This window comes from Lutjanus erythropterus, chromosome 4 (assembly GCF_056507025.1).
Source record: "Lutjanus erythropterus isolate fLutEry1 chromosome 4, fLutEry1.hap2, whole genome shotgun sequence".
NCBI classification, from domain to species: domain Eukaryota; kingdom Metazoa; phylum Chordata; class Actinopteri; order Lutjaniformes; family Lutjanidae; genus Lutjanus; species Lutjanus erythropterus.
This window is the reverse complement of record NC_139320.1, coordinates 38,061,665-38,075,884: the sequence shown is the minus strand read 5'-3', so window position 1 is coordinate 38,075,884 and position 14,220 is coordinate 38,061,665. Positions and strand designations below refer to the sequence as shown.

Genomic DNA, 14,220 nt, shown 5'->3' with positions numbered 1-14,220 from the left:
ATTATTTTTTATCTCATGTTATTGCTGAATATTTTATTCCGTTTTATTTTTGGAACTTTGTCTTGAAAAGTGTCACAAAAATATGTTGATCATTTATGTCTGAAAAATTGCAAGGATTAAAGGTAATTTATTATCATTATACAACACAGGGTTGTACCACACAGTTAAGAGTTGAAGTTCCTTCACAATACTCTACACTCAAAACACAACACATATACAGATAAATGATTAAATTCAGAATGGAATAAGGTAAAACTATAAAACAGAATAAATACATACACACATACATACACCTAGGGAATAATGTTGTAGGTCATTTTTTGAATTAGCATCAAGTTTAATGTAAACAGCAGCAACAATATGGTTACTCTAATATGTTTGAAATCTTCATATAAAAAGTTCAATATCTGGGAAACATTGTCCATCAGCTCTGACTGAGTTGAGACACAGAGTTGATTGATGTTGGATAATTTATCCTTCATATGTTACATTGTTACAATAAATTGGAAGCACTTTTCTGCTGTTTATTTTAATTTTTTTGCTTATTTTGTTTATTGTGAATTTGTCTTTTTTCCCTTTATTTTCTTTTATTTCTACATATAGATAGACAAGATAGATATTTATAATAATAGTGACTAAAGTGAAATTATTTGTCTCTTCCGTCAAAAAGTTTAACAATAAGTATAATATATTAGACGTGCTGTGCAAAAATAAAAGTTGCATGTAAAAGTCAACACATTTATAGTTTCAGTTTCAACGGCGTGTGCATCTGTCACAGAGAGCAAGTTAAGTTAAATCACTGACTGAGAAGCGGGAGGTGGAGGATGACAGGACAGAAGGAGAATAGACAGAGGGGCGATTACATGCAGAAATGGTCCTCAGCTGCTTTAGAAACTCAGGATGTTGTGGTGAAATTGTGTGTTTCTCAGCTCACACTCTGTGGCCAGCAGGATGCCCGGCAAGCAGCTTTTCTCACGTTTGATGAGTAATACATGTGAGAGTGACTTTTTGACATGAAAAATAGCATGCGGCGAAATTCAAATAGCATCACAATCGTGAGGAAGTAGTTCATACCGGAGATGTTGACAAGACAAATGTTTGTTCATTGGGTTGTAATAATCTGTAATCAGAGCACAGCAAATGCGTTTTCCATCAGACTGTTTTGTAGTGCAGATAGATTTGAAAAATTGCCTTAGGACTGTGATCAAACACTGGATTCACATCATCTCAAACAGCCAGTATTAGAACATTTTGTAAACAGTGTTTATCTGTAATCGCTGTCTTTTTTTTCTGACATCGTAAAAAGAAAAAGACATCATCTTACCTTTTTTTTTTTTTTCCTTGAGTGGAGGTTGGCATTTAGAGTGGAGATGACTCAGTGCTATGTTTTATACAAATACTGTTGACATTAGAAATCAGACCTTTAGGGAGTAAGTAGTTCCTCAAATAGCCGTAGAGATGGGCAGTGTTTCCCCAGAGTGAAGGTGTGTCCTACTTTACACAGGAGTAAGAGAGGCAATTTGAACGCTTTGATGTGCGATGCAGTCCCTATGCTTCTGAGAGTTGGAAACAGACAAATAAAGTGTTGAATCGAGGAATTTGTTTGGAATTTGAAATGAGACCGGATGCAAAAGTTATATAACGAATCATGTGTTTTATTTTTGCCCAGGAAAATATATTTGGAAGACTTAATGAGAAATGGCCATTTTTATTTAGTTATTTAAATCTTCAACTTTTCAGTGCCAGAGAATAAACCAAATATAGACTGATTCCCAAAGGCTTTACGTATAAACAACAACAAAAAAAAACATTTATTGGCAACATCAGTACAAACCTGTACTTTTTCAGTGATTTACTTATAAAAGTCAGTGTGTGTGCTAAAACACGCAAATGTTAGTCCCTTAGAAACAAACCATCTACACTTAAAACAGCACTACAGTTAAAGGGATAGTTAGGGATAGGCTTTTAGTTCACAAAACACTGCTGGAGTTTCACAGGAAATAGTGTTGCAGGATCTCCCAAACCATTTAAGTGACTGATGACCAAATGGAAAAAATAACCAAAAAAACAACAAACCTAAAAATGTCTCCATACTGCTCGTCTGGTGCAATCCAAGTCTCCTAAAGCCCCAACATGCAAAGGTGACTTATGTGAGCACACTGTCACACAACACTCACACAGTTCAGGCTGTGTGCATGTGCACGTGAATGTGGTTCCAAAGCTAAGGATCTGAATTTAAGATTTAGGCTAAAACATGGCATAGGAAAACAGATACGTCCAGTTCACAACATATAACCGGCACTGCCCACATACCTCCATGTGTGCTTTACACTGGTGTTTCAGACTCATCAGGTCTAAGTGTTTTGCTTATCTGATACTAGCCATAACCTGGAGAAAAGAGGCAAAACTGGACTGGTTTTCAAGAGCAGAGAAATAGCCGGGAGGTGGGTTAGCTAACCGAGCGACAGGCTTGCAGTTAGTGGGTCCCTCAGTCCAGCCCTCATCAGGGCCAGTCCCTGCTCTTGAGAGCGGTGAGCTCTTGTTTCTTTAGTTCAGTTTAGGTCACTGTTGGATGGATCCCAAAAATAAAGAGCTGGTTTTCCTACAAAAGTGTTTGAGTTCCACGCACAACTGAGGCTCATCACATAATTAACATCACATAATTAAATACTCCAGAAGTATTAATTCCTGTCGCTTTTAACATTGGCAGTATGTTAAGCAGTGTATCCAATAGGGGGCGATGCTCAGGGTCAAAAGTTACCCCAAAACAGAAGAAAAAGAGTCAAAACTTGTCAGTGGTTGTAATAAAGCACCTTTTGAGACAGAGGCAAAAGAGGAGGCAGCGTTGGAGATGGCAGTAAATACACTGAAACGTGGACAAATAATTCTTTTTACTATACAACAAACGTCATTTCTAATACTTTCAGCCCCCTGTGGACAAAAGCAGTAGTGTTGCCACCATAATAACCACAAAATACAACAGCAAAAATAAAACTATCCAAATAAAAATCTCCTGTTTCTTTTTAACTGGCTAATATGCTACTGCTACGGCTGTAACTTAGCCTGAAAAAACATAAATACGGGCTTGTTTCATTAGATTTCAAGGAAAATCTGACCCAGTGCAAGGATTAACAACTGCAGACAAATAGCCAGTCTTCTCACAGAAGGTCTTGTTAACTCGTCTAGGTCACATAGAGGCATCAATAATGAACAGAGACTGTTTCATAACCAGTTAAAAACTCCTTGTAGTAGCTTTAATAATATTTTATCCTGTTTTGTTAGCACAGCACACACAATAATTCTGCTCTACATTACCTCAGAATAATAATGTAACTTTGAGAAATTTGGAATTTAAATGTAAATCAGTGGCTTCCTTGAAGAGTAGTAAAATATGTGTACATTTTTCAAACCCATTACCATGTTTTTGCAGAGTGGTTTGCTGTGGTGCAAAGTAAGGGGGCTTTCACATCAGGGACCCCGGCACTGGATCATTTGACCTCAAAGTCCAGTCTTAGTCCTAGAGTCTTTAGACTCTAGTGATCACTGCAGTGTGCACTGTAGCTGAGCATTGATCACCCCACCACCAAAAGTGCTCTCTGTATACAGTTTGCATCAGGTGTACAAACAACCATACCAAAACAAGAAAGTGGACTGCCACAGGAATTGCAATTGACAGACCTTTCTTTTTTTTTTCATAAATATTTTTTGAGCATCAATAGTATAAAATATACAGTTAGAGAATAAAGAAAGAAGCACAGCTTTTCTACACTATAGCAACGTGTTGCATGTGATGATGCAACTGTACTCAGATACACAACAACATCACTAATGTGCAAGCTGAGTGGCGGGGGAGTGGGAGTGGGTGAGGAGGGTATTCAGGCACAGTTCGAAGCAGTCATTATGAAAACACCCTAAATGGAATAAATTGGCTAAAACGTGGAAAAACCAACGATACAGTATGGTCCTTAAGGGCGAGGGGGACGGATGTTGGTTTTGGTTAAATATTGACAAAGTAAACGTGCTCTGTAGGGTGCTTCAAGTCGGCATTGACATTTTTAATATTTAACCAAGACAAGAATCTTTACCTTAATGTCAAACAAGTGCTTTGAGTTTACTGAACATAATAACCATAAAACCATTGATCATTTAATGGCTATGGAGCAGACACTGTAGAGGAAAACAAAGGACAAATGGATTTTGCAGTAGGAACATATTGAGTGGGAACATTGCAATTTTTTTAGATGGTGCAATAAACAAATATTTCTCTTTATGTTGATAAAATGTAAACAAGGTTGCATTAGGCTTCTCTCCAAATGTATTTCCAGATCAGAATAGTGGTATATAAATGTAATTTTTAGGTGCCAGCACTGATAGACTACAGTGGGTCTAAGTGAATGACTGACCTGCTGAGGTTTTTGTTCTTAATTGTGATGATTTCATTTTCCAAAAGTTATATTTACCATTACTGGCAACATATTTACTGCCATTAGAGAATGCTTCTGTTATGTAGCTGTCAAAACATACAGTATTATCATATATAATAATATGCCAAGCCCTCACAGTAGTATCTCAACACTTTGATGGGTTTGGTGTGCTGCTGAGTGAAAGACTTGTGGCCATCTGGTGTACTGTTTTGTAAACCTGACAATAAAATTTATACTTTTATTTATATGTACATAAACAATTTAATGAATCCAGGAGTTGCACCATCATATCATCAGACTCCTACACACACTACAGTGTGTGCAGTCTTTTAACTTCTGACTCAAGACCAAGAGATTTATTTTCTTTAGTGACTACATTCAGGTACAGTATGCTAATACCTTTGAGTGGCAGTCGAATTGCTTCTAAATAATCTATCATCCATCTTTTCTGTGAGCAGTTTCATGCAGAAGCTTAAAAGGTGCAAAGGCTGGGGGCTCTAATGTAGCAAAAAATGTCAATTTCTGCAAAGCTGATTTAGTCAAAGTTATTAAACAGGTTTTGTTTGTAAAAATCTAAAATGAATAAGTTTGCTTGAATTATGTGGCACATATGCTGTATAGGAATTAGTAATTTAATTTCACAAAGTTTCTTTGTAACCTCAATTAAAGTTCAGCCTTCCAGGATAATAATAAAAATCCATCCTCTGTGATAATTGAGGTGATACAGAGTTTGCACAGCGGCATTAAGATCAGAATAACAGTGGGCATGTGTATTTAAAGAAATAATCCTCACAGGCAAAGTGGCATATAATGTTTAATGCCTGTGAATCAGAGCGTATGTGTGGGAAACATTCATTTTAAAGTTGATACAAAATACATGATTTACTGAAAGGATAATCATATTTTGGTGAAAGACACAATAAAGACACAGTGATAAGTTTGTTAAGGCTTCATCTGTTTCTAATGTTACAATAATAAATCAACACTTTTATTAAATGATAATGAACATGATGGAGTTGGAAATGTTTGAGTCTGTTAAAAAGAAATGTTTTTTTGGCATCAGCCTCAAAACTAAAATACCATGCTATTATTTAAAACTTAGTTGCTGGCGGTGTGTGTCAGTGTCAGTCTGTCAGTCTGTTGCTCAGTCTGTCTACCACTTCGGTCCAGACTGAAATATCACAACAATATGATGGATTGCTATGAGATTTTTTTTTTTTTAAATACACAGATATTAATTGTTTCCAGCATTAAATCCTTATGACTTTGGTCCTTTTCCTCTAGCAGAATCATGAGGTCAATATTTATGATATTGCGTGACAACTATCAGATGGATTGCCATGAAGTTTGATGCGGACATTCACGGTCCTGTTAGGATGAATTCTGATAGATTTGGTGTTTCCCTCCAGCACAATTGCCATAATCTGGTCAAAATTTAAATGTGTTTAATGCTTTATTTAATACCTGCAAAACTAATGACTTTCCAGACAGCCTCAGCTGCATAGTGTGTTAATTGCTGATTAACCAATGTTAGCATTTAGCTCAAACCTCCATTGCAGCTGCCTTCAAATAGAGTTGTGTTTAGGCTTCTGTGTTCATGACAAGAGTCCATAATTACGCCCCTTCTTGTTGTATTCACAAGTGGAAATTTTCTGAAAGCTCCCAGCTCACAAGTTGTTATATGTCTGCTTTTGTTTTCAGATATGGTGGAGGCCATGGAAGTTACTTTTCCGATGGATGGTAAGTTCATATATTGCAGGCTATTTTTAGTTGTACAGAGATGTCCTTTATAATTTTGTGCTGCAGGGATGAGTCATAAATCCAGGAAATGATTTAGCATATTAGCACTTTTGTTTCCCTCGTCTTGACATAAATGGGTTTTTTTTGAATGGGTTTTTGGTTGAAATAAGATACATGGTTAACACAAGCTCAAGACACTTTCATATTTAGTTAAATGACATAAAACAAGTCAGTACATACCCCACTTGTGAATTTCCAATCTTTTATGTGTCTTAAAAAAGGTAGTTCCTAACAAGTGGCTGAATCAGACTACAGTGATTGTCACTGTCATGAAATGTCATCACTCCAAACACTAGTCCCTTAGTGGGGGTGATGCAGAGTCATGAAACTGTGGTGTAGTTCCATATAGCCTAACATTAGCTCTATACTTCAGGAGATGCATGTATAGCTCAAAACTAAAAACAATAGTGTTAATTTATGATTATCTTGCTGAAAAAGACATGCAAGTATTGTAAACCTTTGTTTGTTTGAGTTTAATTTCTGCAGTGATACAAAATCTAAATACAAATAGGAAATCCCACTGGCCTTTTGTGGAGGAAAGGCTAACTTCTGGAGTGATGCTAACTTCCATGTTGGCCTACAATAAAAGTCATCCCTGCAGCACTCTGTAGCCCATACCTGATGAAAATGTTGATCTTTTCATTATGCCTTTGCATGTCCTGCATTGTGTTACCCACTCGCAAGGTTGCGAAATTGTTAGGTGCAGTGGCTTGTAACCAACTGCTCAGGAGCTCTTGTTTGAAGGCAGCAAGTGTCTAAGTATAGCCTGATAGAGCTGCTAGCATAGCTGTAGGCATGTAGCCTGAGTACCCAGCCTTAGTTGAATGTGGCATAAGCTCTTACTTTAAACACAGGTAAAAGTTTTTACTTGTCTTCATTAATTTGACAGTTACCGGGCAGATTAAGATTTTTCATATTAACATATTAAGCATGATACAATGCTGTACAGTATGCTAAATAATGCAGTTGTAGCCTTTATGAAATATTAAGGATCCTAAAATGCTGCTTTTTTTGATACTTAAAATCAATTTTGAGTACTGAAGCTGAATGTTGGTCTGCTGTACAACTGAACTACTGAAAGCTAAATTTAGCATCGCCCCACACTTAAAAATAGATGCATAATGAAAGCCAGTGTTTTGGCAAAAAGCAGAAGACTCGAACTTCACCTCATGTCATTTATTTATACAGCAACACGGACCTCTTTGCCTGCATACCATTTCTAGTGAGAAGAGAGTACATTACATTAATCTGACTAATGAGCTATCACATTGAATAAATAAATCTACAAGAACAATAATGTATTTTAATAAGAAATGCTAAAGGCCAGTCAGATGAAAAATTACCTCTCAAAAGTCGTAGCCTATAGAATAAATCTGATTTCCCAGTTTTGTTGACACGTAGGGACCATGTGAAGTTGATTTTAATAATTGATCACCAGAAAGTGCTGGGAGAGAGCTTTGCTGATAAGCAAAAGAATAGGTTTTTGTGTTTGAATCACAACATCCTATCGATCCTCTTTGAATAACGCTTAGTGGAAGAGTCACAGACTTAGAGATTATTTATGGATCCTTCTTGACCTTAGCATTTCTCCGGGAGATTGTTTTTAAGGCTATGAAATTGACTGCCAAATCTGCACACATGCGATGGATAAATCTAAAGTGACAGCAATGATCAGACTGGAGAGATTAGCAGTTTTCAGCTTTATTCTCTTTATCCTACAAAGACATACATCATCATCAGCAAGAAACTAAGGTGGAGTGGCCTCACCTGCGGGGTCATTGCTTTTAGCTTGTGTGTTTTTGAGACGCCATTCTCATTTGTCACCTTTGATCGATCAACAGGTTTCTTAAAAAAGAGACAGCACTGGAGTATTTTGCAGATAGATTTGCATTAGTATTAGCAAGGGCAGATATTTCATGCTACGGTTAGTGGGGGCAATAAACATGTCACCACGGAAGACAAATATTTTCTTTACCACCCTACCTTGTTTTCCTTCGTGCTGTCTGCCTGTCCTGCTGCTTGTTGTTGCGAAGTTTCACAGCAACTGAGACACAGACAGCTCATTTACACTTGTTCTAAAATGGGATCTGTATCCGGATACATTATCCAGATTGTTGTATGGATTGCATTCACACATACCTAAGAGCCAAATGCAAGCCAGACTACCTCCAGATGTGGTCAGGCAGATCTGGTCACATTCTGATAACAAAGCATTTACACCTTGCATAAACATGCATTTCTCCTTATCTGGATAACTTCTCCGGATACAGATTGTATTTTAATACCAGGTTCAAATGAGGTGAGAGTGTCCCCATAAGCACTGTAAAGTTTGCATTAGTCTCCAGGCTGTGGTGCATGGTGTGAGGGGAGATTGACAGATGATGTGCTGCTGCCAGAGGAGTGCTGACTAAGATTACAGCATGCATGGGAATAAACAACAAATTAATACATTTGTTTGGTCTTATCATTTTGCTAGATTTGTCACTAGCTGCTTAATTCAAGTATTACATATTTTACCAGTAAAAAGAGATCCCTAGAGATAAGTGGGTAGTGGAACAAACCAATGTAAGGCATAGTGAGGGGGAGCATGTGAACTTTCAAAACTTGAAAACACATTGTTTTGCAACTATAATTGGCACAGGTGCTTTGGCCAACACATCCATGTACCTAAACAAAAGAAAAAAGAAGAAAGTTAGTTGTCAGTTACTCCCAAAGCCATATATATTACCTGTGGAGAGTACAAACTACGTTACATATGCAGGTGGTTTATGTTATACAATAGACACAGTTTGGTTTAGGCAAGCAGACTACATGGTTAGGGTTAGGAAAAGATCGTGGCTTGAGTTTAAATAATGGTGGTAGTGATCAATCAGGCAACAACATAGAAAACTAAAACTCAAAACTTTAGATTAAGTCTATGTTTATGTTTTGGTCCACAGGACTCGAACTCCAGTCTCCTGGGTGAAAGTCCTGTATTTGTTCCACCTCCCCTAAATATGGACCTTCTTGCTCCTCATACGTATCCTGTCATACTTACTATAGCCAGTAGGGGGTGCCATTAAACTGACATGTCAGTCAGTCCATCAGTCAGTCAATAAGCTGCTTGCACTTGCCATCAACACATGCATTTTTATTTGTTTATTTATTTCTTTGGTGAGGACAGGTTGGATTTGTCACAACACAAATCTCACTAACACTGACTAGACACTGATGGACATCAGTGGTTATATTTTAATTGTTTGATCAAAAATATTATTAGGCACAATTAACTGTTAAAAATTCCCAATTTTATGTCCTTCAGTATTATATACTCTATTCCATCTCTGCATCCTGAATGTCTAGGGCTGAAAAATAAATATTACTTTTTTTTTCACAGACAACCAATATGCTCGCAGCCTGAGGGCCTTTGAGAGGCTTTGTAAAAAATAAAACAAATTAAAAAGTAAAAATGTTTTCACTTTTAGTGACCTTACATGGAATCATCAATATTCTTCTTCTTTATCTGGAACTTAATCTTGTCGTTCTAGCTCTTAATTTCCTTTGCTTGCCTCACTCGTCAATTCGCACAATCTGCTGATTTTTGGGTCGAAGTGAAGATGGCCAGAAACAAAATGGTTTAAAGATTTGTTTTATAGAGTGGACTCTATCTGCCCGCTGTGCCAAACTAATACGCAGCAGTTTGAGAGAGCAATCAAATGGAAATGGAAATTTGAGCAGCTTAAAGATGAAGCTCATTTTTCCCTTAAGAGCTTATGAGTGTTCTGCCAAAATGTGTGATTCTCTTTTTCACTGCGACTGTACCGAGGGGTATACTGGCTGATGTTCACAGCCTCCTTCTGTTATACATTGTTTACACTTTTACTCTGCCTGATGCTTCAGATTAGGCCTACTTTACTGAACAATAGTGCTAGTGTTTCTTTGGTGCTTATTCAAAATGACACAGACAACCCCTTCTTACCTATGGGAGCGTCCACGCTACCATTTGCATATCTATTTTTAAATGCCAGTAGAATTGCAACCAAATAAGATAGAGCAATAATTCTTTTTGCATATGAAACCAGAGGAGTTACACTTACATCATATCATGCATTCAACGTGTCCCAGAGCACAGTTTCCTTACACTAATGGGTTTGCAGAAATCCAGTAAAAAGTGCACGCAACAAAAAGATTATACCACAAGTGTTCACAGCACTTCCTAAATTGGAATATACGTCATCACGTTGTGAGCATTAACTATCATGTAGTTTCTTTCAACACAGTAAAAACTACTTAAATTTTTTTGTGGTTTATTGCACTTTTTTAGCATACATATTATTAAAAATTGGGATATAAGGGTTGTATTGATGCATAGCAAAATGCTAAAATGCTCCAAAAAATGGTGCTACAGCATGTAAAATTATAAAGACATGCTCGGGTGGACTAGTTCTATGGTAGATCAAAAAGGGTTAATACCACTTTTTTTTCTAATACGTTATCCTTTGCTAAAGCTTTAAAGTTTTAATTACTAGCTTTATTACCATTTATTAGGTCATTTAAGATCAGTTCCATGTATAAGCAACTGGCCATTCACTACAGCTTGAACCCAAACAGCCATTATCAAATCTTAACAATCAGAGGAATTTGGAGGAGGGTGATATCTTTTTTTTAATCAACTTCCAAAGCCAAAAACTCTGAAAGAATGGGTTTAAGAACGTGTCTAATGCAAAAGGCAAGTGTTGGCACGCCAGCTAACTACCTACAATCGTAGTCTAACCTAGCATTATTTCCAAAGGCAGGATTGCATTAGCTATGTTATTATGTGGATTTAGGATGTGTTAGAAAAATACCTGTTCAGGGCTGTAACATCCACTGTGTGGGAGCTGATAACAGAGTAACAATGGCAGTTTCGTCCTGCTCTTTATTTGGTTTTGGCATGTTTGCAACAGCCAAATGTATGATACATAGCATTACAAAAAACCCTTTGGTTTTTTTCTCCGCCTGTTAAGCTTTCGTATCTTGCATGGCACTTACACAGTTTATAGTGATAATGGTGGCAGACAAGCAGTCTTTCCTTACCATGGATTTTGTCGGTTAAAATGGCAACTTACAGTTTGGATTCGCTGTAGCAAGTTAACATAACCTAATGCTGAGGCTAAGACTCTGTGAATAATTTCCAGCTGTTCAGTTTGAGAATGAGAAGCTTGTAAATGTCTCTTATTATGATAAAAGAGTGAGGTTAAAGTTACCAGCTGGTACAAAAAAAAAAAACTGCTGATGATCCATTCAGAGGACATAAAGTTTTAGAATAACATTTGAGTCTTTCAGGGTGGAACTGGCCCGTGACTGTAGTGATACGAGAATAAAGGTCATGAAAAATTATTACATTCTGTGACCAAGCCTGTTCAATTGCTTTTTTAGAGGGGCCAGATATGAAAAAAGTAAAGTGCCAAGAGGCCAGACGTACAGTTTCTATTTCTGACCTGTAAAGTTGGAAATTTCAATGCATAAAACGATGCACTTTTTAGATATTTCATGCTACGGTTAGTGGGGGCAATAAACAAGTCACCACAGAAGACAACAAATATTGTCTTTACCACCCTACCTTGTTTTCCTTCGTGCTGTCTGCCTGTTGTGCTGCTTGTTGTTACAAAGTTTCACAGCAGCTGAGACACAGACAGCTCATTTACACTTGTTCTAAAATGGGATCTGTATCCAGATACATTATCCAGATTGTTGTATGGATTGTATTCACACATACCTACGAGCCAAATGAAATGCAAACCAGACTACCTCCAGATGTGGTCAGGCAGATCTGACCACGTTCTTAAAAAAAATTTATTAGTTTTCAGAATGTGAAAAGATATATTATGTAGAAATGTACAGGAAAAAAACAAATCACCTTTGTAGTCCGAGATTGAAACATAATATTACATCTCTTTTTATTATCTTTCATTCACCTTGACTGTCCCAAAATTTATCTGTGTAAACAGCAGGTTATTTAAGAAAATAACAATGATATACTTTTTTCATATTTATAAATGATCAAAGAGCCGGATTGAGGCCATTAAAGCATTACATCTACTTGTCCTTGTTTCAGCAAACACATTTCCAAGGTGTCAATGGTTAATCTGAATTTTGATGGTACGTCTGCCACCATTATCATTCTTAACTGTCACGCAAGAACAGCAGGCCTTCCTAAGCAACAGCAACTGAGCAAAAAGAACTAAGATGCATATGTTTGTTTCACATGGACTCTTTCAGATGGATATCATTTTAGTGGATGAAGCAGAACTAAAACTGATCTCAATAACGGGAGATGCCAGTTAACTTTTTGCAGTGAGGAGAAAACTACTACTAAATTACTGCTTCTTACTAATATGTAAAGTAATAGACATAAAATAATTTTAGTGAGCTTTGTTTAGTTCTTTGTAAACAATATGGCTTCACCACACGAACAATGCTTGTCATCAGAAGGGTTTCGTTTGGCCATCCTCTTATTACAAATATTTATTTTTCCTGTGCTGTCCAGAAGGTGTTGTCCATCTGCCATCTGCCTGAACTCATGTGAATGCAGCATTAGCAAACGGTCCGTTAATAAGAAAGACTTTTTGTTTGCCAGGTTGTAAAAAAATACCCTTAACCTGGCAACCCATAATTTGGTCTCATTAATAGTTAACTAATCCATAAAGCATGAGTAAAGTCCTTAGTAACTACTAATAAAACAGCACATAGAGCTTATAAACCTTTTGTAAAAAGCCAGTTGGAATATGATACCCGTCATTTTCTTTTTATCATAGAACACATATCTTTTAGTTTCACTTTCAAAAGCGTCTGTCATCCTTTACTGAGACCATAAAGGCTTAAATGCTTGTTTGTGTTGCATCAAAGATTTAATGTTGTTTTCTTAAACTTTTAGAAAAAAAAAACTTTTAACTTCTCTTCCGTGGTTGGGGAAAAAAAAAAAAAAAGACGCCTTTGAAGGTACAGTTCCTTCCTCGCTTTATTTAGAAGTAGAGGTAGTTTCTCTTTCTACAGCAACACCTTTCAACACAACTGAGCGAGGCAACAAATTCAAAGAATGTGGAGGCAGAGACAAAGAGCTGAAGTGATGAAAGAATGAGACACAGACAAGAAGAAACAGGGGAAAAATAGAGTGGTAGATGCCAGCTAACGGGATAGTTGTCGCTATAAAACAGCTGCTGATGTGTAATGACACTGATATATTCACGAGATAATCCGTGTATACGTGTAGATCCCTCTTCTTGGCATGCTGAATCAATAGAGACAAAGTAGCTACAACTACCAAATATCTACGTGAGAAACTCTTGCGTCGTGTTGGCGCTCAGTTGAATATTAATGAATCACTCATTTCTGTATATTCAACCAGGGCGTGTGTGACTGGTGTGAATGTTAATATGCAGTTGTGAGGACCAAGTATTAGCAGTGGATTACAGGTGACTAGCAGGCTTTTGAATCTCTTTCCTGTGATACCCTTTGAATGTGTTCACTGCCTTTGAAGTGATGTCAGTTTTAAAATATCTCAGCCCTTTTATGTTTAACCATGGGTGTTTGCGTTCAAGGATTCTTTTTTTTTTTTTTGGAGGGAGGAGATGAAAGCATCACAACAGTCAGCATCCATCAAAGAGCGAGAAAAAGTCTGGGAAAAGTCCCGCACATAACGAAGCATGACTTGTTAAAACACAAGATGAGGCCGCTGTTGTGTCTGCGCCGGGTGATTAGGGTGCAGCGGCAGGGTTAAAGAGTTGAATGACAGGCGGATCCTCGCTCACGCCGCTCTGTCACTGAATTTGATCGACTGATTGTGTGTTTTGCAGCGGTAATGAGCTTTACAGTATGTGCGTAATGTGCCAGGAGCTGATTCGTATGCTGGATGAGCTGGCTAATTGTTCACAGTGCATATTCCCCCTCAGTCCCATGGCTCCTCTGATTTGGATTCATTTAGCCTTTATTTTACCTCATTATACAGTCCGGCGTTATTGCCAGGTTGTATGTGAGG

At 37.3% G+C, this 14,220-nt stretch overlaps 1 protein-coding gene across 2 annotated transcripts in view; it reads left to right on the top strand.

Moving 5' to 3' along the window:
• The window catches only part of cadm1b (cell adhesion molecule 1b), a 249,287-nt gene that overhangs the window by 133,753 nt on the left and 101,314 nt on the right, over nt 1-14,220 (top strand). For both annotated transcript variants that reach the window (XM_084717901.1, XM_084717900.1), the window contains exon 2: nt 6,126-6,164. In XM_084717901.1, coding sequence (XP_084574027.1) covers nt 6,126-6,164 — 39 coding nt within the window. The remainder of the gene's footprint in view (nt 1-6,125; nt 6,165-14,220) is intronic.